At 38.5% G+C, this 27,330-nt stretch overlaps 1 protein-coding gene and 1 pseudogene across 30 annotated transcripts in view; one reads left to right on the top strand and one right to left on the bottom strand.

The window, feature by feature from the left end:
* Positions 1 to 27,330, top strand: part of PBRM1 (polybromo 1) — a 162,647-nt gene that overhangs the window by 51,207 nt on the left and 84,110 nt on the right. For 16 of the 30 annotated variants that reach the window (XM_066245860.1, XM_066245878.1, XM_066245868.1 and 13 more), the window contains 5 exons: positions 1,742 to 1,883; positions 3,027 to 3,124; positions 5,571 to 5,615; positions 11,631 to 11,907; positions 14,592 to 14,697. In XM_066245860.1, coding sequence (XP_066101957.1) covers positions 1,742 to 1,883; positions 3,027 to 3,124; positions 5,571 to 5,615; positions 11,631 to 11,907; positions 14,592 to 14,697 — 668 coding nt within the window. The remainder of the gene's footprint in view (positions 1 to 1,741; positions 1,884 to 3,026; positions 3,125 to 5,570; positions 5,616 to 11,630; positions 11,908 to 14,591; positions 14,698 to 27,330) is intronic. The other 14 variants (XM_066245879.1, XM_066245872.1, XM_066245863.1 and 11 more) reach the window with 1 other exon arrangement.
* LOC136314773 (U2 spliceosomal RNA) lies at positions 17,326 to 17,458 on the bottom strand (annotated as a pseudogene).

The following is a 27,330-nucleotide window of genomic DNA, read 5'->3' as shown; positions in this document are numbered from 1 at the left end:
AATCCTCAGCCAGCTCATCTGACTACAGCTTTTTTCAAGTTAGACTTTTCTGATATAAACCTTGCTTTGTTGAGTAATTCTGCATCTTTACCCTGTTTTGAACTTTACTTGGACAGTTATCTGGCACACATGTAGGGGAGAATGAGGAATAGAGAAGTGGCTGAGGTCTAGCTGGTAGCACACTAGGATTCTGAAGTATCAATTTTTAGGACGTCTAATCTGCCTTCTTTCCAAGGACACATGCTGGTACCTCAAGGAGCTGGGCTACCTTCCATTGTGCTCTACACTGACCAACAGGAAAATCTAGATTTGTGCTGTCCATTATGGTAGCCACTAGTTACATGTGACAGTTAAGTACTTATGTGGCTAGTGGTACTAAGGAACTAGATTTTAAATTTTATTTAATTTTTAAATAATTTGCCATTGAGAGAGAGGAATGGGGAAAGGGGGAAAGAGACAGAGAGAGAGAGAGAAAGAGAAACATCAACTTGTTTCACTTAGTTGTTCTATATAATAATGTACTCATTGATTGCTTCTTGTATGTGCCTTGACTGTGGGTCAAATCTGTGACCTCTGGCATACCAATTCGATACTTTATCCACTGAGCTGCCTGGCCAGGGCCAAAATTGTATTTAATTTAATTGTGATGTAAATAGCCACATCTAGTTAGTGGCTACTGTATTATACTATACAATCCTAGGTAGATGTATTGGTAGAAAGAAGATAGTTGAGTGTCATCAAAAGCAATGAAAATGGAAGAGTGGGCAGAAGCTGGACAGTGTGTCACCATCTTTTATTTTCCATTCTGCCCTTTCCTTGACCCACTGTCCTTAATTAACATCAGTCAGATAAATATAGATTATCATTTACAGGCTTGGGTTCTCTGTCTGTCCTTTGTGGGCATTGATATAGACCCAATGATTATAGACTCCATAATTTTCATACAGCATTAGGTTGGTTAACCTCATGGACTGGCACGAAATTTCTGGTGGACTGGTTTAAAACAGTTGAAAACACTGGTTTAGCTCTGGCCGTTTGGCTTAGTGGTAAGAGTGTTGGCCCTGTGTGGATGTCCCAGGTTCAATTTCTGGTCAGGGCACACAGGAGAAGAACCCATCTGCTTATCCACCCCCCCCCCTCTTTCTCTCTTTCTTTTTCTGTCATCTTCTCCTCCAGCCAAGGTTCGATTAGAGCGAGTTGGTCCCAGGTGCTGAGGATGGCTCCATGGCCTCCGCCTCAGGTGCTAAAATGGCTTCGGTTACTAAGGAGCAGCAGCCCTAGATAGGCAGAGCATTGCCTCCTAGAGGGCTTGCTGGGTGGATTCTGGTCGGGGCACATGTGGAAGTCTGTCTCTGCTTCCCCTCCTCTAACTAAAAAAACCCCCACTGATTTAACCCTTCCTGATTTTTTGTCTATTCTTAGAGTTTGCATGTTAGTAACAGGATTTTCCCAGTAGGATTTTTGCTAGTATATTTGCTTTGAATTGACCACTTTACTAGGTCTTCTTATTACTTCCTAGAATGGTTTAGTTCTCTTGGATTTTTAGTTAAACTGTGATGTTGACTAAATATATTTTTCCCTCCTCGCCTTATATCTTGACAGTGTCACTTTCAGACCTCTAATCAGTGTCACTAGTAAAGATATGATCTAGTGCTTATCAGGATTTTTGCACTGAACTTTGAGGAAGGATATTTCATAATCCCCATAATGGAAATATTCTAGCCATGTTTATCTTCCACAGAACAAAGCTAAAGAACCAAGAATATGAAACTTTGGATCATTTGGAGTGTGATCTGAATTTAATGTTTGAAAATGCCAAACGCTATAATGTTCCCAATTCAGCCATATACAAGCGAGTTCTAAAATTGCAACAAGTCATGCAGGTATGATATCTTAGTTTTGCTAAGTTGTTGTATGTATAACTGAAATAATTTTATACATTTTTAGAATGCTCTTTTAAGATTTATGATTTTTCCAGCAAGATCACATCATTTATTTCAACCACAGTATTGCTGAATATTTTTTTTTAGAGTCATCAGGACTATGTATAGTAGAAATAATAGTTTAGATTGGGTTAGCTTTGTGAGTAGAAGAGGCAGGGATTTGTCTCTGGGAGTGATTTTAGGGTTCTCAGAAAGTTTTCTCCCAATTACAGGTGATATTCTATGATTTAGATTTTATTTCTTTGGTTCTAGATTTTGTTTCTTTTGAGTTATCGTTGGTCCCAGGAGAAAGGGCATCATAAGGCTAATTAATCATTGTATAGTGTCCATAAGTTTATCAGATCCTTTCCGAGAGCATACCTTGGAGGGCAACTGAGGTCATGGGTAATTAGGGATTTTGAGACAAAGAGGCATAGATATGAAATAAAAATTGTGTTTGCACGTTAGGTTTTGGTAGAATCTTTCTGGAAAATGAATCTTGGCAAGGAAGCAACAAAAGCAATTTTAGATCACCCATAGAATCTTCTTTATGTATGCTCAGCAGTGTGATCAGTGCTATGGATTTGAAGTATTTTCAGTACTCTATATATTCCTTAAGTCCACTGTAGTTTGGCTTTCAGCTGTGTTTGGCACAAAGTCTTTAAATATGCATGTGTTGAAGAGTAGATCTTTCATTTCTCATATAAAACTTTCTTCTTCGCTACACTATTGCCTAAGAAGTCAAGGGATGAAAGGCCATTTTTGAGTTGTCTTTACTTATATTAAATATGGCCACCAGAGCAAGATGCCCCAATCACTTTAACTTGTATCAGTGCTTTTAACATGTTGCTGCCCTTTGTCCTATTAGGTTCAGTTTAGCTAGTGTTGATTCCTCAACTCTCTGGATCCATTTTTTTAACCTACTTTTTTGTCATGCAGGCTTTTGTTAAATCGGGTTATTGAAAATGTTAAGGGCCTTAGTTTTATGCATCCTACATGTGGTTGTATCTTCCTGGGTGAATCTGCTATGTCTAGCTTTTTAATATTCATATATTCTAGGAGTGCTCAGCAGAGTGCTTGACTTCAGGATCTGCTCTGTTTTAGGCAAAGAAGAAGGAACTTGCCAGGAGAGATGACATTGAGGATGGAGACAGCATGATTTCTTCAGCCACCTCTGATACTGGTAGTGCCAAAAGAAAAAGGTATATACTCTTCTTATAACTGGAGACATCTTTTTAGTTGCTGTATATTTTGTTTTAGTTAAGCACGGAAAAAGGTTCTTTTAAGCTATCAAGTATGAATTCTTTTATAAGTTTTAAATATTTGATAACGTTTTCTTTTAGAATTTATTTGTAAATTAGTATGATTAGCACTTCCTTTTGTGCAAGTAGCCTATTACTTTTTAGATGATATAAAAATGACAGCTATTTATATAGGCTGGCAAAACATGTTCTTTTTGTTACCAGGTTATTTTTTTTAATGTGTTTTAATAATGCCACTTAAATCTAATTTAGGTAATTTTTCATGGTGAGTTACAAAAAATTTAGTATATCACTGCAGTAAAGTAAGTCATTATTACTCTTACTACCCTTTGTTTTTCCTTGTTAATCTGGATCTTTATTTGCCATTTTAAGGATGTCAGATTGTAAAAAAAATAAGTCATAACTTCTTATAGTTTATAAAATGTTAAGCTAGATGTTTGATTTTCTTCTCTTTCTAACCTTTCAACTTTCCTAACCCTTTCTTTTTATCATGGGTTTTATGGAAGCATTCCTTACTGTGAAATTCTAAAGCTGAATTTCTATAAAGAATCATGCAGGGCCCTGGCCGGTTGGCTCAGCGGTAGAGCGTCGGCCTAGCGTGCGGAGGACCCGGGTTCGATTCCTGGCCAGGGCACACAGGAGAAGCGCCCATTTGCTTCTCCACCCCTCCGCCGCGCTTTCCTCTCTGTCTCTCTCTTCCCCTCCCGCAGCCAAGGCTCCATTGGAGCAGAGATGGCCCGGGCGCTGGGGATGGCTCTGTGGCCTCTGCCTCAGGCGCTAGAGTGGCTCTGGTCGCAATATGGCGACGCCCAGGATGGGCAGAGCATCGCCCCCTGGTGGGCAGAGCTTCGCCCCTGGTGGGCGTGCCGGGTGGATCCCGGTCGGGCGCATGCGGGAGTCTGTCTGACTGTCTCTCCCCGTTTCCAGCTTCAGAAAAATGAAAAAATGAAAAGAAAAAAAAAAAAAAAAAAAGAATCATGCAGAACCAGCTCTTTGTGCTTTCCACATAGAGTTTCTCTGGCTTGATCTTTGTGGAACACTGTATTCTCCCTCAACCTTAACTCTCTCACCATCTTTTTAGCAGCAGTCAGTCCAGTTGATGATACCTTAGAGAATAAGCTAATCACTAATAATAGGGCTTGACAGATTCAAAGTTGAATGAAGAAGTCATTAGTAACTGTTGATACAATTCTGTCCATACATAAGTAGATCCACTAAGATGAGAGGATTAAAAATGTGATTTAGAAAAGAGAAGCTATCATGTATTGCCCTCTTATAACTAGCATTTTTACTTTGAAAATAACTTTGTTTGCTATTCTATGCGATGGTAACTAAGTTGATTGGTGAGTCTGAGATGTGAGTCTCCTCCATTACTGGCCTGTGAATTTCATCCTTCCTAGTTCTTAATTCCTTGTTATACCAGGGACAACGGAGGAAAAATGTGAAAGCAGATCAGAGACATCAAATCAAGAACATCTTTGAGTGTAATTATATAACTCTACTACAGCATCACCTGTGTTTTCCAGATCAGTCACCTATCAAAGATAAAACTTCTCAGGCAAAAGAAGGTAACGGAGGCAAAAGTGATGGTACAATTAGTGCCAACACTGAATGAAAAGAGAGATCTTAAACTAGTTAAGTGTCTAAGAATACAGTTCCACGGATGCATTAGCTCAGGCTAGATACTTAAAAATTACCTTTCTCTGACATGTAGTTAGCCCAAGTAGATTAAATAAAAGATATTACTCTAAAACCTACCTTTAAAAAACTGAGCATTAAGTTCTTAAAATAATAAAATCCCACTTCAGACTAAAAGTATTTTTTATGAACAGATTTCCTAGGAAGTGTTTTGTATAACAAAGTGAAAAACAAGAGAAGAACAAATATAAATCATACCCGGATTTTAACTACAGGCACGAATTGGACTATGACAAAGGAAATAACATAATGAGCCTTTTAGAAGATAGATATGTGAAGAAGTTTTGGTAACAAGAAATAGACTTCTCCAAAATTCAGGCAAACACAGCAGCCTAGTAAGTTAGGTTAAACCTGTCTGGAGAAGTCAGGGCCAAATTTTCCAGGTACCATTTGACTTGACTCCTAAGTATGGTTCTGTCTTTGCCTTATTTTTTTTAATATTAAAGAGTCTGAGAAAAATTAATGTTGATATGTTCTCTTTATTTTGGAAGTGCATTCTTCTCCTTCACCCTTCTACCCAAAAATCTCCCCCTGCTGTTGTCTTCTGTTTTGAAATGTTCCCAGCATTATTCTTATCCTTTGGATTGAATAATCCCTTTTCTCTGAACCATATTTGGTTTTTACATGACCCTCCAGTGTTGCTTATTTTGTTTCTCTTCACATGTAATGTTTGTTTCTGCTTTCCCAGGAACACTCTTGACAGTGAGATGTTGGGTCTCAGGAGGCTATCCAGGTGTGCAGTCCTTTCTTATGCATAAACATTTTTAACAGTGTAAGCTTCTGTAGCATGGTCAGTAGTACTAATTAGGTGAAAAGTGAAGCCTTTAGAATGGTTTTTATTTGGGTGCTAGTTTATGTTATGAATAAAGAAAGCTGTATAGTTTAGAAGTATAGTTAGTAAAATAAAGTCAGGATAAGTTAGCCTAGAGATGTTCAGGAACCTTCATTTGTTGCTAGGTTGGCCACAAGCAGCAAGCCCTCACACCAGTCATTGTGGCTATGCTTCTGCAGTAAAAGGTAGAGGGTGAGAATATGCTGGCAATGCCAGCATCCAGGGGCTAGCAGGTGCTGATTCCTTTTCAGGGATGGATGCCTTTTACAAATTGGGAATGGTGGAGAGATTAAAACCAAAGTTGACAGTCCATGTGATGTCAGTCTGTATTGACAGCTGTCATTGGGTTAGTGCTTCTCGAGCATGACCATATTTTTTGAATTTCTAATCTTGTCCATGTTTTATTTTTTTGAAAGCATCCATTATTTTGCATGTTACTTAATAATTTTAAAAACAGCCTATGAGTTGCCATGTTATAGTCCCTAGTAGTCATTGTGTGGTGTTTTTATTTTTACCTTGGCTATCTGGCATTCATGAAGTGTCAGTTGCTTGCAGAACACCAGACTCTGTTCTTACAGGTAGGAAAGGAGAACGTTTAGTCATCACCTGTACCTGCCAGGAAAAGAGGCAGGTTGAAAACAAATGAAACTCTATGGGAGCAAAGTACTAAAAGTGATTAACATGAGACACACAATTGTGTAGTTGTATAGAAATCTTTCATGCTCGAATAGCTTTAGCAAATATGATTTCCCTACCATGTTTTTCCTTGAAAGTTAGGTATTCTAAACTTATATAAATGTTGCTACCATATATATATATAGTCCATCTTACAACATTACTGTTATTCTTCCTAATATTTTCCTTAAGAAAAGTATTCTCAGTAAATTTTTTAAAAGATCATATATTTCTTTCATACCACTCATAGTGTATAGCACTAACTCTGCGTAGTAGTAGAAATAAAAATGTGGGGTATTATGGGTAGTATTATAACCCCAGGTTCAAATCCCAGTTCTTTTTTATTTATTTACTTTTTTTAGATTTTATTTATTCATTTTTATTAGAGAGAGAGGGTGAGAGAGAGAGAGAGGGAGAGATAGAGAGAGAACAGGGGGAGGAGCAGGAAGCATCAACTCCCATATGTGCCTTTCCCAAGCAAGCCCAGGGTTTTGAACCGGCGACCTCAGCATTCCAGGTCGACACTTTATCCACTGTGCCACCACAGGTCAGGCTCCCAGTTGTTCTTATTAGCTCTGATGTGAGCCTCATCTCAGTTTCCTTATCTGAACACAGAATTAATGACAATACTTACATAGGACTGCTGCGAGAACCTGATTGGTTAATATGTTTAAAGCCCTAGAACTGAGCTTGGTTGCAGTAAGAACTCAATAAATGTAAGTTCTGATTATTTTCAGGAAGTAGTTTCTATTCAATAAAGATTTGAAATTCAATAGATTTCATTTTGTTTTCAATCAGATATTGTGTTTTCCCAGATACTAGTTTTTATTTAGTATCCTGGTTCTTAGTATGGGTGGAAAGGCTGTGTATTTTAAGGTTTTATTCCTTTAAAATGTATTCATCGCTACATTTTTTTTTACAGCTTTTCTTATGTAGTTTTAATTTTCATTCATTTTAAGGTATTTTGCAACTTGAATTGTGATTTTGAGGGGTGGTTATTTAGGAGTAAATTTCATTACTTTAAAAAAAAGGGATTTTAGTTAATTTCTATTACTGTTTAGTATATTAAGTGTAATGATGACAAGAAACATGCTATATATCATTTCTAAGGTTAGAGGTAGTTGAAACTTGCTAGTCTGGGAAAACACATTATAAAAATGAATTAAAGGGTTTTATTTCTTGAAGACTTGAAGATGAAATGTAGCAGGCCTTGTAAAAAAGAAAAAAGAACCTTTGGATTTACTTAGCTTAACAGCAGGCACCACTGAAGCTCTAGAGCCAGGGAGTTAAATGCTGGGTTACCTTGAAGTCTGTGAACAGAGTTGACTGTGATTAGAGAAGCTCTTGGTAAGCTTTGGGAAAGGGAAAGACATGATAAAAGGAGCCTGGTGATTATCAGTTGATTTAATTCTTACTTCTGATTATTCACTTTATGGCCTTCAGTATTCACTTGACCTTGCTAAGCCAGATCTGCAAACTTGGGATAATAAGTGTACCTGGTTGTCCAAGTTGTAGGATTAAATCAGAATGTGTATACAGTCATTAGCACGGTCACTGGCACATGGTAGAACTATTGGCTAAAATTATAAATAGGACTGTGTGTGTGTGTGTGCAGATACTTATAATAATAATAAGTAATACCTTGAGGAAGAATCATTAAAGATATTTGAGAAAGTGGTCAACCAAAAGGTATTAGGGTGAGGACTAACACTGTGGCATGAAAAATTGAAAGTTCAGATCCAGAAGGTCTGTGGAAGTCCTCTAAAACTTGGTGATAAACTAAGAGAAGCAAAAAGTAACAGTAATTCAGTATTTCTGGCTGGTTTGGGGGTCAGGAAGATGGTGGTGGTGGTGGTAGTCTTGGAAAATTAGGGATTCAGAACAAGCCTCTTAGCTCATAATCTTTATGCAAATTCAGAATGCACCTATTTCTCAACATACTTGACTTTCATTTTGGGGGAAATTGCTGTAGTATTCTGATTTTGGCACAGGACCCTTTATGGCCCATCTCATAAAATTATAGAATTGTATGTTTATTAATAACAATGTTTATTATCTGAATTGGCATCTCTTTACTGATTTTGAACTCCCTTAAGATATATTATACTTTAATATGTTCAAAAGTACTGATAAAGAATAAATATGCGCCTGACCAGGTGGTGGCGCAGTGGATAAAGCATCGGACTGGGACACTGAGGACCCAGGTTCAAGACCCCGAGGTCGCCAGCTTGAGCGTGGATTCATCTGGTTTGAGCAAAGCTCACCAGCTTGGGCCCAAGGTCGCTGGCTTGAGCAAGGGGTCACTCGGTCTGCAGTAGCCTCACAGTCAAGGCACATATGAGAGGGCAATCAATGAACAACTAAAGTGCCACAACGAAAAATTGATGCTTATCTCTCTCCCTTCCAGTCTGTCTGTACCTATCTATCCCCCTCTTTGACACTCTCTGTCTCTGTAAAAGAAAAAATATGCCAGTTACAAGGTTTGGGATTGAATTTTATGTACCTTTCCCAAAATGGGGAAAAGTTAATAAACTGTTTATAATTAATGGTCTGAAAGAGGAGAGTGGTAAGATGTATAGAGTGGTTCTAAAAAGAATCTGAACCAGTAACCAAACATTGAAAACAGTAACCAGAAAATATCAAATAGGGAAAATGGTTGCTGTCTACCATATATCAAGTTACTTTCAAAAGTCATGGATATAATAAAGGTTGACATCTATCTTGGAAAAAAATAAAGCAGGTAAACCAACCATCTAATAAATACAGTTATTATAAAAGGAGGCAATTTAGCTCTGCATTTTTTTTCTGACAGCCAGATTAAAAATAATAGGCCAGTACTTCTCATTCTCAAAGGCTCTTTAGAGATCTGGAAAACTGTAAGCAACAAAACTGGATTTGTTTAGAAAAGATCCTAAGTGGCCCTAAACAAAAGTATTGCTTGCCTTTGAGAATGGAAATGAGTTACACCTCACTCTCTTAAAGCGTGAATAATATAAATGTAGAAAGGATATTGTTAGTAATACATGTCCTAAAACAGTAAGTTTCAGTTATTAGAGCAGTTTTTTAAACACAATTAGATTTTACATTTAGAGTATGTTCCTCCAGAGCTGCCTAGTGTCAGAGTTACCCTAGTTGGAAGAGGACCACTCGCCATTCTTTTACTTTTTTTGGCATTTTTCCTAAAATTTAGTTTAAAACTTTTCCTTCTCTTTCAGAGTCTCATAAAATTCTGCCCTGAGACTGTCAGCTTAGAATATTTGTAGCTTTATTCAGAAAAGCTTAATGGTAATTGGGAGTGGTGCACTGGAACTAGTAAGCAAATAGAGTTGATCTTCTTTTGAACCAGGGGAGGGCCTCAGTTGAATTGTTCTGCTTGGTATTCCTGGAATGAGGAGTAATTTCATTCTGAGTTGATTATTGAAAAGATCTTTTAAGCTCAGATTTGAAATTTGAATTCCTGAGTCTTCCTTTTGAAGTTCAGCACCCAAAAGTGAGACCTAAAGAAACTTTATCTGACATTAGTAGTTTTATGTATGTATTCTGTGGTAAAAACTCAGGTTCTCTCGCTAAATGTGGAGCTCTGTCGTACTGGAGCTTTGTCCCAAGTTTCCCTTCCATTATCCACTTGCTAAAGTCCTGGACTAAGAGAGCTCTTCTTCTCACATCATTGCCCCAGGATGCCTCTTTGGAGAAATATTTTCCAGTAGATGAAACTACTTCTAGATTACCATCACATAATAATTAATTATTTGACATAGAGACATGAAAATACTGAGAGGAAGAGGAAATGGCAGGAATGATCCAGGGCCACCTAGGGAAATGAGCAGTCTGAGTGAAGATAGGTTCTGAGGATAATTCCAACCCTAGGAAATGGCCCTTTCTCTCCTAGTAGCTCCATGATGCTAGGAAGATACACATTTCTGAGACATTCTAAAAGTTTGATTTAAGCATAGATATTTCCTTTCACATCTGTTAATTATTCTTTGAGGTTTTTTTTTAAAGCATATTTTGAAACTTGGAGAGAAAATATCTGGCCTTTGGCTTCTTCATGACCCAGCAGTAGAATGAATGGTCATAGGCCTGGGCTAGAAGACCCATGCTGCCACATGGTTTACTTCAGGAATGAACTTCTTCCATATATAAGACAGGAAACAGATAAAAACTATTTACCTCTAAGTACCACATTATAGGATCTTACTAAATGTCTGTTGGATAGAAATTAAGTCATAAGTTGTTTTTTTGTTTTGTTTTTATTACCTATCTGCCTGTTTAGTTGGAGACTGCTGGTTTGAGTCCAGCTAGAATTTCTTTATCAGTGTCCTGAAGACATACATTGAGCCAGAAATCATATTAGAAGATCATCTCTTCTAATAATTCACTGGACAGCTTACCCTGGGCAGGTCATTTAGCATCTCCAAGCGTGTTTCCTCAACAATTAGAAGACCAGCCTATATGTTCTTATGGGCCTCTCTTTAAGTCAGGTTCTAATTTGTGGTCCCTTGCACTTTGTTCCATACCACTCACTTCTGTGTGTTAGCATATCTCACTGGGGAAATTTGGAGAACAAGACATGGATTCACACTCAGGGATGAAAATTTACACAAAAGCTCAGATGAACCACAGAACATTTATTTTTTAAGTTAGATTGTAATTGTAGAATACTGATGGAGTGAGGGAACAGGGACTGACTCTGACAGGGTAAATGTAAGACAGACTTGCACCTACTATGGAGACACTAGTCTGGCAGGCAGCCTCACTGTTTTCTGTTAATTAGGATATGCAACTGTTCAGAGTGGTTGTCTTAAGAGGTAGAACACTTTGATATGTACCTTTGTTGTTATTGTTTTAATCAAAGACTATTAGTAACAGTAGGGAATTAGTTGTTTATTTCAATTTTGCCCTAAAAAAAGATACTTCAGTTGATATTAAGATTTCATTTCCTTTGGTTGTCAGACAAGATTTTTTTTCAACCATTTCATCTTATAAATAATCTAAACAGGTGTGTCTGGTGTTCATTAGCTGCTCCTGCCATATCACTATGTTTTAATTACTTTGGAAATTTTTTTTTAATATTTACTTATAGCTTCCAGCATGTTTACTTTGTTTGTGGCTTACTTAATCAATAAAATATCATCATGAAGCACCTGCCCACAGATTAATTTGTTTCATTTTATGTTTTTCCTTGTATTAAAAACCCTGAATCTGTTCTCATTTTTCCCCTTTCACCTCCTCCCTCAACAGTAAAAAGAACATAAGAAAGCAGCGAATGAAAATCTTATTCAATGTTGTTCTTGAAGCTCGTGAGCCAGGTTCAGGCAGAAGACTTTGTGATCTGTTTATGGTTAAACCATCCAAAAAGGACTATCCTGATTATTATAAAATTATTTTGGAGCCAATGGACTTGAAAATAATTGAGCATAACATCCGCAATGACAAATACTCAGGGGAAGAGGGAATGATAGAAGATATGAAGTTGATGTTCCGGAATGCCAGGCACTATAACGAGGAAGGCTCCCAGGTAAGGACATAGGAATCCTGGAGTGGACATATTTTCTTCGGGGTGCTCATAGAATAATGGATTTTGAGAGATCAGGTTGAGACGCCTAAATTTTTCTCAATGACTAGCTTAATATAAAGTACTTTGTCTTTCCTTAATTGTTTAAAATGGAAGGCAGTACATTATAAAGGTTAAAGGTTCATACTCTGTAGTCTGACATCCTAGATTTGAGTCCTATTCTGCCATACAGAATAGGTTGCTGTGTAAGTAAGTTACTTTTCTAAGCCCCATTTTTCTCATCTGTGAGTTGGTAATAATAATAGTATATGCATCAGGATTATTATAGGATTTAAATGAGGTAGTAAATACAAAGCATATAGCACTGCCTGCTGTTCGAAAAAGCACTGAAATGAAAGCCAATGGCATTTAAATATTTCATCATCACTATTATTACTATTGTCAATAATCATACTTTTTCAAGGATAGCTCATAAAATGTTATGATTATATAAGAATGAGAGTAGTCCCATAAATGTACCTCTAAATAATTTATTTTGTTGTGAAATATTTTGAATTTCAGTTTTTTATCAGGGTAGCTAAGATACATTCTTCTTTCTTTGATGTTTTTTTTCTATTTTAAGTCCTTTATTTTTCTTCATGTATAGTTGACATATAACATTGTATTAGTTTCAGTATGCAGCATAATGGTTTGATATTTATATATATTGTAAATGTATGTACCACATACATTTTTCTTCATGTATAGTTGACATATAACATTGTCATTATTTTTCTTCATGTGTAGTTGACATATAACATTGTATTAGTTTCAGTATGCAGCATAATGGTTTGATATTTATATATATTGTAAATGTATGTACCACAGTAAGTCTAGTTAATGTTGGTCATCCCATACATAATTACACATTCTTTTTCCTTATGATGAGGACTTTTAAGATCATTCTTTAAGCAGCATTCAAATATACAGTACAGCATTATTAACTATAGTCGCTATGCTGTACATTACATCCCCAGGACTTATTTTTATACCTGGAAGTTAGTACTTTCTGACTCTCTTCACCCATTTTACCGGTTTCACCCATCCTGTGGCAACTACCCACCCCCAACTTTGGCAACTACCAGTCTGTTCTCTGTATCTATGAGTTTGTTTCCATTTTGTTTGTTCATTTATTCTGGTTTTTAGATTCCACAAATAAGTGAAATCATACAGTATTTGTCTTTCTTTGTCTGACTTATTTCACTTAGTGTAATTCCCTTAAGGTCTATCTATACTATCACAAATGGTAAAAATAGTATTGTGTGTGTGTGTGTGCGCGCGCGCGCCACATTTTCTTTTTCCCTTTCTCCATTGATGAACACTTAGGTTGTTTCACATCTTGGCTATTGTAAATAATGCTGAGATTAACATGGATGAGAGTGCAACATATTTTTGAGTTTCCTTTATCTACTTTAAATCTCCCAGAAATAAACATTTTCAGATTATTTTTTCTTTCTTCTGCTATTACATTTGAATATAAAACAAAGTAGGATGCTTTTGTGCAAAAAAATGGTTCTCTATTTTAAGTGTTTACATTCTCCTCAGTACCATTGGTTAATGTGCTGCTTGTCTGTCACTGGTAGAGAAAAAAGCCATTCTTAACAGGTAGTCAAAGAAAAGAGGTCATATTTCCTCAGCCCCTGTGCTCTAACAGCAGACAGGGAGCACGCAGCCTCTGTGGGGGGGAGTAGGAATTCATTAGATATGTAAACTTGTTCTTGGCTACATCTATTACCCTTGAGTCATTCATTCTTTGAAAAGTTCTAAACAGGGATTAGTGCTTTTCACAGGTCAGATTCCAGACTATGAACTCAAGACTGATTCTGAATCCCATTTAACATGGGCGTTAAAAATAATGTTTGAGGCCCTGGCCGGTTGGCTCAGCGGTAGAGCGTCGGCCTGGCGTGCGGGGGACCCAGGTTCGATTCCCGGCCAGGGCACATAGGAGAAGCGCCCATTTGCTTCTCCACCCCTCCCCCTTCCTCTCTGTCTCTCTCTTCCCCTCCCGCAGCCAAGGCTCCATTGGAGCAAAGATGGCCCGGGTGCTGGGGATGGCTCCTTGGCCTCTGCCCCAGGTGCTAGAGTGGCTCTGGTCGCGGCAGAGCGACCCCCCAGAGGGGCAGAGCATCGCCCCCTGGTGGGCGTGCCAGGTGGATCCCGGTCGGGCGCATGCGGGAGTCTGTCTGACTGTCTCTCCCCGTTTCCAGCTTCAGAAAAATACAAAAAAAATAAAAAATTAAAAAATAATAATAATAATGTTTGAGATAGTACTTTCCAGATATTTTTAATTTTCATTGAGCTAAGTCTGCTACTTTGAGGGTCCAGTGAAAGAGAGATTTATGAAGATAAAACACATGTAAATATGTTATAAAACTTGTGAAGGCACTTGCAACGATTCTATTATAGTAGTTCTGAAACTTTAGCATGCGTGTCTGCACATTAAAATGACCTAGAAAGCGTAAACAACAAACCAGTTGAGGCCCAGGCGCACCCCACAGAGATGAGATTTTGTTTTTCGGTATTGATCTCAAGCTTTATTTCTTTAGTTCCAAACTATTCTAACCTGTTTTTTAAAACATTTTTATGGGTATGTATTATATTTTAATAAGAAGTATTTTAGAAAATAACAATATATTTATGAAATATAGGTGTACAATGATGCACACATCCTGGAGAAGTTACTCAAGGATAAAAGGAAGGAGCTGGGTCCACTGCCTGATGATGATGACATGGCTTCTCCCAAACTTAAGCTGAGTAAGGCAGCCTCACAGTTTGTTACTCCGTTTAGTCTATCAAGGATAGATTACTCATTTATTGAGCTAATATTTAAATAATGGGTGAATATATTTGAACTTGCATTCTAGTATAAAGTTTATTCCCTCCTCTTAAGCATTCTCTTCTATATTTTAAGTAACTAAACTGTGGAAAGCATGTGCAAATAGACTATAATATCAACAGGTTTTTTTTACTTTCTTGAGTGTGTTGCACATTTTATAAATGTTAAATGTCAGATATTTTTTCTACATATGATGCCTGGAAGAGTGTAGTGGCAGATTTTGGGTTTTGTATGTTTATTTGCTGATTGCTAGAAATAAAAATGAATCCCAACAGCTTCTCCTAGACCAGGGGTCCCCAAACTTTTTACATAGGGGGCCAGTTCACTGTCCCTCACAACATTGGAGGGCCGGACTATAAAGAAAACTATGAACAAATTCCTATGCACACTGCACACATCTTATTTTAAAGTAAAAATACAAAACAGGAATAAATACAATATTTAAAATAAAGAAAAAGTAAATTTAAATCAACAAACTGACCAGTATTTCAATGGGAACTATGCTCCTCTCACTGACCACCAGTGAAAGAGATGCCCCTTCTGGAAGTGCAGTGGGGGCTGGATAAATGGCCTCAGGGGGCCTCATGCAGCCCGCAGGCTGTAGTTTGGGGACCCCTGTCCTAGACACAATTTGAGATGGTAGAGATACCCAGCTACTATTCAATAAGTTAATTCAGCTTTCATGTGTAGTGTGTGGATGGTGGTTTTATTAAAAACTGAGAGGGAAAAGAAGATAGCAAAAATCATTAATCCCATTGGGCTAAATAAGAGATTTCTGCCTTATTTAAAATGCATAATGAAGTAAATACCAACAAATGAAATTGGTATAGTCAAATAAATTTTAAAGCCTGATTAAGTGGTCACACAGTGGATAGAGTGTCAGACTGGGACGCAGAGGACCCAGGTTCGAAACCCCGAGGTTGCCAGCTTGAGCATGGGCTCACCAGCTTGAGTGCGGGGTCACTGGCTTGAACATGGGATCATAAACATGACCCATGGTTGTTGGCTTGAGCCCAAAGGTCACTGGCTTGAGCCCAAGGTCACTGGCTTGAGCAAGGGGTCACTCGCTCTGCTGTAGCCCCCCAGTCAAGGCACATATGAGAAAGCAATCAATGAACAACTAATGTGCCACAACAAAGAATTGATGCTTCTCATCTCTCTCCTTTCCTGTCTGTCTCTATGTCTCTGTCACAAAAATATATATTTGTGTGTCTGTATATGTGTATATGAATATATATATTTTAGAGCGATATTTGTTGAAAAGGAAAATAAACAGATTGTACTTTTTATATGAAATAACTATAAACTGAATTTTATAATAGTTTTGGGTATGAGTACTAAGTGATTTTTTTTTCTGGTTAAAGTACTTATTTATCTTTTCATGGAATTGTAAAAGCATATAGAGAGTTTGAAGAAATGAAAACCTTTTTACTACTTTTTTAGAGACAGCTTACCATTTACTGATTGATTGATTGATTTTATTTTTTGAGAGAGAGACATACAGGAAGGGAGAGAGATGAGAATCATCAACTCCTAGTTGTGTGCTTTTAATTGTTCATTGATTGCTTCTCATACGTGCCTTGACCAGGGGGGCTCCAGCCAAGCCAGTCGTTGACCCCTTGCTGAAGACAGTGACCTTTGGGCTCAAGCTAGTGATCCCCATGCTCAAGCTGGATGAGACTGTGCTCAAGCTTTCTGAGCTCACCCTCAACCTAACAACCTCAGGGTTTCGTACCTGGGATGACAATGTCCGAGGTTAATGCTCTATCCACTGTGCTACCACTGGTCAGGCAGCAATGATGCCTTTTAAAACTGGAACTAATTCCATAAATTGAGTTGGAAACTAAAGATTGATCAATAAATAAATAATTTAACAATAACTATTTAAATATATATAAATATACATGTATTTTTTTAAGTTTGGAAAAGGAGATTTTAATATGTAAAGTTAACTTTTATTTTTCAATTTTATATTATGAAAAATTTCAAACATATACATATACAAATACAAAGAATTGTACAACAAATTGTACAATGAACCCCTGTGTGCTATTGTATACTTGTTGTTCAGGATTATCAAGTTTGTGTCATGCTTCCTATGTCCCTTCTTTCTCCCTTTTTTCGGGGGTAGTTCTAACTTATTTTTAAGAAAATCTGATTATGTCATTTAATTTGTATATGTTTCAGTTTGCATCTGTAAAATATACAGATACAGTTAACCCTTGAACAATTTGGGGGTTAGGGACACATGCCTAAAATCCTCATACACATTAGTTGAGCCCTCATACACAGATTCCCAACCCAGGATGAAAAATACTGTTTTTAATTTGGGACTGGTTGAATCCACAGGTTTGAAACATAGGGATACAGGAAACTACCTGTATGTTTATTGAAAAAACTTCATGTCTAAGTGGACCCTTGCAGTTCAAATTCTTGTTATTCAAGGGTTAGCTGTATTTTTTAAAATAACCATAAAGTCATTATCACACCTAACAAAATTAGCAGTTTCTTAATTTCTGGGTCTCATCCAATAACCTGACAAATTTTACCGATTGTCTCATAAATGTAATTTTAAAGAAACAATTGGTTTAAGTCAGGACCTAATTTTTACATTATTACATTTTATTATTATGCCCCTTAACTTAACACTTGATCTTAGCCAAAAGGCCGAGAAGCGATATTATGCCCCTTAACTTAAATCAAGCAGTCCCCCTCCTTTTTTATTCTTATGATATTGACTCTTTAGAAACCAGGTCATGGCTCTGGTCAGTTGGTTCAGTAGATAGAGCATCTACCTGGCATGTGGACGTCTTGGGTTTGATCCCTGGTCAGAGCACACATGAGAAGCGACCATTTGTTTCTCTTCCCTTCCTTCTCCTCCTTCTCTCTCACTTTTCTTCTCACAGCCAGTGGCTCAGTTGGTCTGAGCATTGGCTCCAGGCGCTGAAGATAACTTGGTGGTATCAAGCATTGGCCCCAGAGGGGGGTTCCCAGGTGGATCCTGGTCAGGGTACATGCGAGAGTCTGTCTCTCTATTTCCCCTCCTCTCACTTAAGAAAAAAAAAACAACAAAAAAACAGAAACCAGGTCACTTTTTTGTATAGTCCCAAATTCTGAATTAGTTTACTTCCTTGTAATTTTAGTTAACTTTTTCTTTTATTCCCCTTATTTCTTGTAAATGGAAGTTAATTCTAAAGGCCTGACTAGGTTTTGTTTCCACTTGCCAAGGATGCTCTATAAAGGGTTTTCAATATTTGTGTTACATCACATCTTAGGGTAATGTCTAGTTGGAAGTAGAATCCAAAGAAGGTCCACACATTACATTTGAATGATGCTTCTTTTATCCTGTGAATTTCCCTCAATCTCGCTATTTATTTTTTCCCTCAGTTTATTTGTTAAAGAATGTGAGTTTGTACGATAGTTTCCCACAGTCTAGGATTTCTTAATTGCATTCCTTTCCTGTATTTAATATGCTCTTTTGGCCTTTGTATTTCATATATAATTGGAGCCAGAAACTCGGTCAGATCTGGATTTGAACCTCATCCCCTCCCTTTGGCACAAAATCTAACTTCAAAGAGGATAGATATATAGTCTTCTATCAGGTGGCTTATATCTCGTTGTTTCTGTCCATTATGTTAATATCTATTGATGCTCAGCTATTGATTTATGAAAGAGATGTAAAAATAGTGATAATTCCATGTTAACATTTCTAACCCAGTTACTAGCTGAAATTCTTATATTGAGAAATTTTGCCTCATTCAATATTTAACTGGTGGTATAGTTTTTGGTCTTATGGTCTATTTGTCTTGGTTTGTGAACGGATAAAAGCTAGATTTTTTCCCCTCTTTTATTTACCAGTTTTAGAATACTATATTGATTTACTAGCATCCTCCAAATTTACCCAGTTGTTTTCTTTTTTTCATTTAATTAAAAATACTTTTTCCATTGATTTGAGAGAGATAGGAAGAGAGAGTGGAGAGGTAGGGAGAGAGAACCATCAACTCGTTCTACTTAGTTATTCCATTTAGTTAAGCACTCATTGGTTGCTTCTCACATATGTTCTGACCGGGGATGAAACCCCCCACCTCAGCACACTGGGATGACACTTTGTCCACTGAGCCACCATACTAGGACCTGTTACATTTTATGTATCATTAAGAATTACTAGCCCTTAGGAAAATGGCGATAGAGTAGGTGAACGTTACAATTCCCATCTCCTGGAACCATTAGAAAAATGGCGACAGAGTAGGTAAACGTTAGAACTCCCACCTCCCAGAACCAAAGTGGATTACAACTTAACTTAGGAACAATCATCTTGAAAAACCAACTTTGGACTAAAATAAGAGGAATCTATAACCAACCAACACCGAAGGAACCCACACTGAGCTGGTAGGAAAGGCAGAGACACAGAAAGTGCTGCTCGGCTCCCAGGAGTAAACAGCAGCCCGGAGGGTCTCTCATGGTGGGGTGGGATTTCCGGAGAGTTATAGGCCCTCACCACAGGACCGGAACCCCAACCTGGAGTCCCAGAGACTAGGGGAGGCGTATGGACAATAGTTAGCTGAAAGAAGAGCCGAGTTACTATTTGTGAGAGGGAGACAGAACTCTCAGACCCAGGCTCCATCTTAAAGAAACCATGCAGAAAACCTCGTTCAGACCCACTTAACCTGGAGCTCTGGGAGCAAGGAGCATCGAGAGGACTGGAGTTGTGAGAGGAAAGTGTAGTCTCCAGGACACAGGGAGAGACTGTGAAGGATAGCCACCCTGACCCCTGTACTGGGTCACTCCCCAAACCTAAAGTTCCCATTCTTCCTGGGAGAACCAAGCCAATAAAGGGAAGCAATTACACCACCTTCCAGAGGCTCTCCTGCTCCAATCAATGCAGAGAGACACTTAGAAGCAGGGGGTGAATCAAGGACACAGGATTTGAGTACTGAGGTCTGGGCTACACGGCTCCCCCAACCTGCTGAGTACCCTCTGAAGGGTGGGAGGGTCCAGCTGCAGCCACGGCACTTGGCCAGAGTGGCAGATGAGGGTGGAGCCCAGTGAGAACTCCTAGGCGGAAGCAGGGGGCTGCCTGCGCAGAGCCAACTCCAGCGGGGTGAGGCATCTCACACTACTGTGGGGGGCAGAGCCAGGTAGCTCAGGAGGCAGAGGCGAAGGTCAGAGCCCCCAGAGGTTTACCATGTGCCTGTGTGGGTGGGGCTTAAAGAGGCAGCATGGCACCCATGGGGGTGGAGCCCATCGAGTGGAGGAGTCCCTCATGTGGGTGGAGCAGCCGGAACTGTGGCCCCAAGCCTGTGCTGGTACTTGAGTGCCTGAGGAGGCGGAGGCAGAGGGAGGCCAGTGGCAAAACCTCAGTTCAGGACTAGAGAGGCCACACACACTGGCCACGAGTGATAAAAGCCAGCCTAGGAGTGCAGCTGATAGTTACAAAGGCATTAGGGCCCAGAAGAGGCAGACACAAATTCTGGATTGCCTGTAGCTCCAAGAATGTTGCTAAGGACCAGTCAAAAGCAGTGGCCCCCTCTTGTCTGATCTAGGTACCAGCCAGGGAGGTCCAGGGCTGGTACATCCAGTGGCCAGATATGGAGAGCATCAGCTCAGGACCTAACAACCTTAGTTAAGGTGCTATCTTAAGGAAAGGCTCCTCACACCTGACCCAGCTAAGGCATAGAAAACGTCGTCACAGACAGCAAAAAAGAGCAGTAGCAGCCCACAGCAGATTACAAACAGCTGAAGCCATCCCAAGAAGATTTAGAAATAACACAACTGAAAGCTGGAGGCAGAAAACACCAACCCAATACTCAGCTAGCTACACAAACAACACATCCAAAGGAGCAGTCTATACAGAGAGAAAATGGGAAGACAGAAGTGCAATTCAAATGATTCAACAAGAGAAACCCCCAGATAAAGAACTGAATGATATGGAAATGACTAAGATAACGGATGCAGAATTTAGAATAATGATTGTTAGATGCTCAAGGATCTTAGAGCAACAATAGGCGGACAAAATGAGCACCTAAACAAAGAGATAGCTGGCATCAAAAAGGACATTGAAATCATAAAAAAGAATCAGACGGAAATGACAAACACAATATCAGAAATAAAGACTATACTAAAAGGATTTAAAAGCAGGGTGGATGAAGCAGAGGATCCAATCAGCGATTTAGAGGATAAGATAAGCAAAAGCACAGAAGCAGAATAGCAAAAAGAAAAGAGGATCAAAAAGTCTGGGGAAAAAAAAAAAGTCTGAGAAAACTCTTAAGAGAGCTCTGTGACAACATGAAGAGAAACAACATCCACATAATGGGAGTTCCTGAAGAAGAGAAAGAACAAGGGATAGAGAACCTGATTGAAGAAATCATAGCTGAAAACTTCCCTAAATTGACAAAGGAAAGTCACACAAGTTCAAGAAGCACAGAGAATCCCATTAAAAAAGAAACCAAAGAGACCTATATACCAAGACACATCATAATTAAAATACCAAAGCTAAGAGATAAAGAAAGAAGACTAAAAGCTGCAAGAGAAAAGCAGTCAATCACCTACAAAGGAACCCCCATAAGGATGACATCCAAATTTTCAAGAGAAACACTTGAGGCCAGAAGGGAATGGCAAGAAATATTCAAAGTAATGCAAAACAAGAGCCTACAACCAAGACTTCTTTATCGAGCTAGACTATCGTTTAAAATAGAAAGAGAAATAAAAAGCTTCCCAGACAAAAAAACAGAACTCAAGGAATTCATTACAACCAAACCAATGCTCCAAGAAATCTTAAGGGGCCTGTTGTAAACAGAACAAAGAGTGGGAATCTAGTAAAAGAGGAATGTAGATTTAAAGAATAAAAGGGCAATAAACAACTACATATCAATGAAAATCTTAAATGTAAATGGATTAAATGCTCCAATCAAAAGACATAGGGTAACTGCATGGATAAGAAAACAGGATCCGTACATATGCTGTCTACAAGAAATGCACCTCAAAACAAAAAATACAGATAGATTGAGAGTGAAGGGATAGAAAAAAATATTTCATGCAAATGGAAATGAAAAAAAAGTCTGGGGTAGCAATACTTATATCTGACAAAATAGACTTTAAAACAAAGGCTATAGTAAGGAATAAAGAAGGTCACTACATAATGATAAAGGGAGCAATCCAACAGGAAGATATAACCATTATAAATATCTACGCACCTAATATAGGAGCACCTAAATATATAAATCAGATTTTAATGAACATAAAGGGCAAATTCAACAGCAATACTATAATAGTAGGGGATTTCAATACCCCACTAACATCACTGGATAGATCCTCAAGAAAAAAATTAACATAGAAACAACAGACTTAAAGGACACACTAGATAGACTGGATTTAATAGATATCTTCACAACCTTTCACCCTAAAGCAGCAGATTATACATTCTTTTCCAGTGCTCATGGTACATTCTCTAGGATAGATCACATGCTAGGACACAAAACAAGTCTCAACAAATTTAAGAAGATTGAAATCATATCAAGCATCTTCTTGTATCACAATGGCATGAAACTAGAAATCAACTACAATAGAAAAACTGAAAAACACTCAAACACGTGGAAACTACATAACATGTTACTAAATAACTAATGGGTTAACAATGAGATCAAGGAATAAATAAAAAATTTCCTTGAAACAAATGAAAACGAACATACAACAACTCAAAATTTATGGGACACAGCAAAAGCAGTCCTAAAAGGGAAGTTCATAGCTCTCCAGGCATTCTTTAAGAAGCTAGAAAAAGCTCAAATAAACAATTTAACCCTGCAACTAAAAGAACTACAAAAATAACAGCAAGTAAAACCCACAGGAAGTATAAGGAAGGAAATAATAAAGATCAGAGCAAAAATAAATGAAATAGAGGCTAAAAAACAATACAGAGGATCAATGAAACCAACAGCTGGTTCTTTGAAAGGGTAAACAAAATCGATGAACCTTTAACCAGACTCACCAAGGAAAAAAGGGAGAGGACTCAAATAAATAAAATTAGAAATGAGAAAGGAGAAGTAACAGCTGACACAGCAGAAGTACAAAGGATTGTAAGAAAATGCTATGAAGAACTATATGCCATAAAATTAGACGACCTAGGCAATATGGACAAATTCCTCGAAACAAAATTTTTCAAAAATCAATATAGAAGTATCAAAAACCTAAACAGACTAATTTCATCAAATGAGATTGAAACAGTTATCAAAAAAACTCCCAACAAACAAAAGCCCTGGGCCTGACCAGGCGGTGGCGCAGTGAATAGAGCGTCGGACTGGGATGCAGAGGACCCAGGTTTGAGACCCCGAGGTCCCACCTTGAGGCGGGCTCATCTGGTTTGAGCAAAAGCCCTCCAGCTTGAACCCAAGGTCACTGCCTTAGCAAGGGGTTGCTCGGTCTGCTGAAGGCCCGCGGTCAAGACACATATGAGAAAGCAATCAATGAACAACTAAGGTGTTGCAACGCACAATGAAAAACTAATGATTGATGCTTCTCATCTCTCTCCGTCCCTGTCTATTCCTCTCTCTGACTCACTCTCTGTTTCTGTGTAAAAAAAAAAAAAAGATCCTGTCTTTCATTAAAAAAAAAAAAAAAGCCCTGGGTCAGATGGCTTCACAGGCGAATTTTTATGAAATATTCAAAGAAGAACTAACTCCTATTCTTCTCAAGCTATTTCAAAAAATTCAAGAGGAGGAAAGACTTCAAAACTCCTTTTATGAGGCAAGCATAATACACCACAAAGAAAGAAAACTATAGACCAATATCCCTGATGAACTTAGATGCTAATATTAGCAAACCAGATACAACAATACATGAAAAATATCATACATCATGATAAGTGGGATTTATTCCAGGGAGACAAGGCTGGTACAATATTCGCAAATCAATCAGTGTGATTCAACACATAACCTAAAGAAAGGATAAAAATCACAATAGTGTCAATAGATGCAGAAAAAGCATTTGATAAAATCCAACATCCATTTTTGATCAAAACTCTCAGCAAAGTGGGTATAAAGGGATCTACGTCAACATAATAAAGGCCATCTATGACAAACCCATAGCCAAGATCATAATCAATGGGCAAAAATGAAAAGAAATCCTCTTAAGAACAGTAACAAGTAGGGATGCCCCCTTTAACCATTCTTATTCAACATAGTCCTGGAAGTCCTAGCCACAGCAATCAGACAGGAAGAAGGGATAAAAGGCATCCAAATTGGAAAAGAAGTAAAACTATCATTATTTGCTGATGATATGATACTATACATAGAAAACCCTGAAGTCTCAGTAAAAAAAAACTACTGGTCCTGATAAATGAATTCAACTAGGTGGCAGGTTATAAAATCAATATTCAGAAATCAGAGGCATTTTTATACACCAACAATGAGCTGTCTGAAAGAGAAATTAAGAAAACAATCCCCTTCACTATTGCAACCAAAAACAAGATACAAACAAAAGTGGAAGCATATACCATGTTCATGGATAGGAAGAATAAACATCATTAAAATGTCTATATTACACAAAGCAATTTATAAATTCAGTTCAATTCCTATTAAAATACCAATGACATACTTCAAAGATATAGAACAAATATTCCAAAATTTTATATAGAACTAAAAAAGAATACGAATAGCCTCAGCAATCTTGAAAAAGAAGAAGAAAGTGGGTGGTATCAGACTTCCTGATATCAAGTTTTGAGTACAAGGCCATTGTACTCAAAATAGCATGGTACTGGCATGAGAACAGGCATATAGATCAATGGAACAGAACAGAGAACCCAGAAATAAACCCACAGCTTTATGGACAATTAATATTTTACAAAAGATATAAGAGCATACAATGGAGTAAAAACAGTCTCTTTAATGAATGGTGTTGGGAAAATTGGACAGCTACCTGCAAAAAAAATGAAACTAGACCACCAACTTACACCATTCACAAAAATAAACTGAAAATGGACAAAAGACTGTGAAACCATAGCGTAATAAGAAGAAAACATAGGCAGTAAGCTCTCTGACATCTCTCGCAGCAATATATAAATATTTGCTGATTTATCTCCACACGCAAGTAAAATAAAGGACAGGATGAACAAATGGGACTATATGAAACTAAAAAGCTTTTGCACAGTTAAAGACAATATGAACAACAAAAAAAGACAAACCACACAATGGGAGAACATATTCAACAATAGGTCTGATAGGGTAATAACTAAAATTTATAAAGAACTTGTAAAATTTCAACACCAGGAAGATAAACAATCCAATCAAAAAGTGGGCAAAAGAGCCTTACTAGGTGGTGTTGCAGTGGATAGAGCATTGGACTGGGATGCCAAGGACCCAGGTTCGAGACCCCAAGGTCGCCGGCTTGAGCGAGGGCTTATCTGGTTTGAGCAAAATAAAGATGCTCACTAGCTTAGACCCAAGGTCACTGGCTCAAGCAAGGGATTACTCGGTCTGCTAAAGGCCTGCAGTCAAGGCACATATGGGAGGGCAATCAATGAACAACTAAGGTGCTGCAACAAAGAATGATGCTTCTCATCTCTCTTCGTTCCTGTCTGTCTGTCCCTATCTATCCCTCTCTCTCTCTCTGTCCCTGTAAAGGAAAAAAAAAAAAAAGTGGGCAAAAGAAATGAATAGACAGTTCTCCAAAGAGGACATACAGATGACCAATAGGCATATGAAAAAATGTTCACCATCACTAATTATTAGAGAAATGCAAATTAAAACCACAATGAGATATCACCTCACACCAGTCAGAATGGCTCTCATTAACAAAACAACACATAATAAGTACTGGCCAGGATGTGGAGAAAAGGAAACCCTCCTGTACTGCTGGTGGGAATGCAGACTGGTGCAGCCACTGTGGAAAATAGTATGGAGAGCCTTCAAAAAATTAAAAGTGGAACTGCCTTTTAGGAATTTATCCTAAGAACACCAAATCACTGATTTAAAAGAAGAAATGCACCCCCATGTTTATGGCAGCATTGTTCATAATAGCCAAGATCTGGAATCGGCCCAAGTGTCTTTCAGTGAATGAGTGGATTAAAAAGCAGTGGTACAGGCCTGACCATGCGGTGGCGCAGTGGATAGCGCGGCTGACTGGGATGCAGAGGACCCAGGTTCAAGAGCCCAAGGTTGCTAGCTTGAGCGCGGGCTCATCTGGTTTGAGCAAAAGCTCAACAGCTTGGACTCAAGGTCGCTGGCTCAAGCAAGGGGTTAATTGGTCTGCTGAAGGCCCATGGTCAAGGCACATATGAGAAAGCATCAATGAACAACTAAGGTGTCGCAACGAAAAACTGATGCTTGATGCTTCTCATCTCTCTCCCTCCTGTCTGTCTGTTCCTATCTATATCCCTCTCTGACTCTTTCTCTGTCCCTGTAAAAATAAAAAAAGCAGTGATACATATACACAATGGAATACTATGGGGCCCTGAAAAAGAAGGAAATATTACCTTTTGTGACAACATGGATGGAGCTGGAAACTATTATGTTAAGTGAAATAAGCCAGGCAGAGAAAGGAAAATATATGAGCTCACTCATTTGTGGAATCCAGTGAACAGTGTGAACTGAGGAACAGAATAGAGGCAGAGGCAGGATGAAAGGGACCAGAGGGAAAGTGGACAGAGGGAAAGGGGATGAGAGGATGGGATCAGAAAATGGAAAGAGATTGGTGAAATTATATATACATAAGACATCGTTAAAGAAAGCAGAAAAGCAAATTCTGGAGAGAAGGGGGGAGGCTTTGGGGGATGTTGAGGGGAACACAGTGGGGGGGATGTATTCAGTGGAACACTTGAATCTATGTAAACAAAATAAATTTAAATCTATTAAATAAAAAAAAGAATTACTAGCCCTGGCTGATTTGCTCAGTGAATAGAGCATCCGCCCAGTGTGCAAAAGTGCCAGGTTTGATCCCAGGTCGGGCACATATGAGAAGCGACCATCTGCTTCTCTTCCCCTCCCTCTCCCCTTTCTTTCTCTCTTCCACTCTGAAGCCAGTGGCTCAATTGGGTCAAGCATCTGCCGCAGGTGTTGAGGATAGCGCGGTTGATTTCAACATCTGCCCCTGATGGGGGTTGTCAAGTGGATCCCAGTCAGGGGCGATTGTGGGAGTCTGTCTCTCTAGTTTCCTCCTCTCGCTTAAAAAGAAATAAAAGGCCTGACCAGGCGGTGGCGCAGTGGATAGAGCATCAGACTGGGATGCGGAGGGCCCAGGTTCAAAACCCCAAGGTCACCAGCTTGAGCATAGGCTCATCTAATTTAAGCAAAGCTCATCAGCTTGGACCCAAGGTCGCTGGCTTGAGCAAGGGGTTACTCAGTCTGCTGTAGCCCCACGGTCAAGGCACATATGAGAAAGCAATCAATGAACAACTGAAGTGTCACAACAGAGAACTGATGATTGATGCTTCTCATCTCTCTGCGTTCCTGCCTGTCTGTCCCTATCTATCCGTCTCTGACTCTCTCTGTCTGGAAAAAAAATAAAGAAAAAGAAAAAGAGAATTACTAGAGTTAAACATATTACTAAGGGGATCCCCCGCA

The sequence above is a fragment of the Saccopteryx bilineata genome, chromosome 10 (genome assembly GCF_036850765.1).
Source record: "Saccopteryx bilineata isolate mSacBil1 chromosome 10, mSacBil1_pri_phased_curated, whole genome shotgun sequence".
NCBI lineage: Eukaryota > Metazoa > Chordata > Mammalia > Chiroptera > Emballonuridae > Saccopteryx > Saccopteryx bilineata.
The sequence above is the reverse complement of the archived record's forward strand: the minus strand, read 5'-3'. Positions and strand labels throughout refer to the sequence as shown.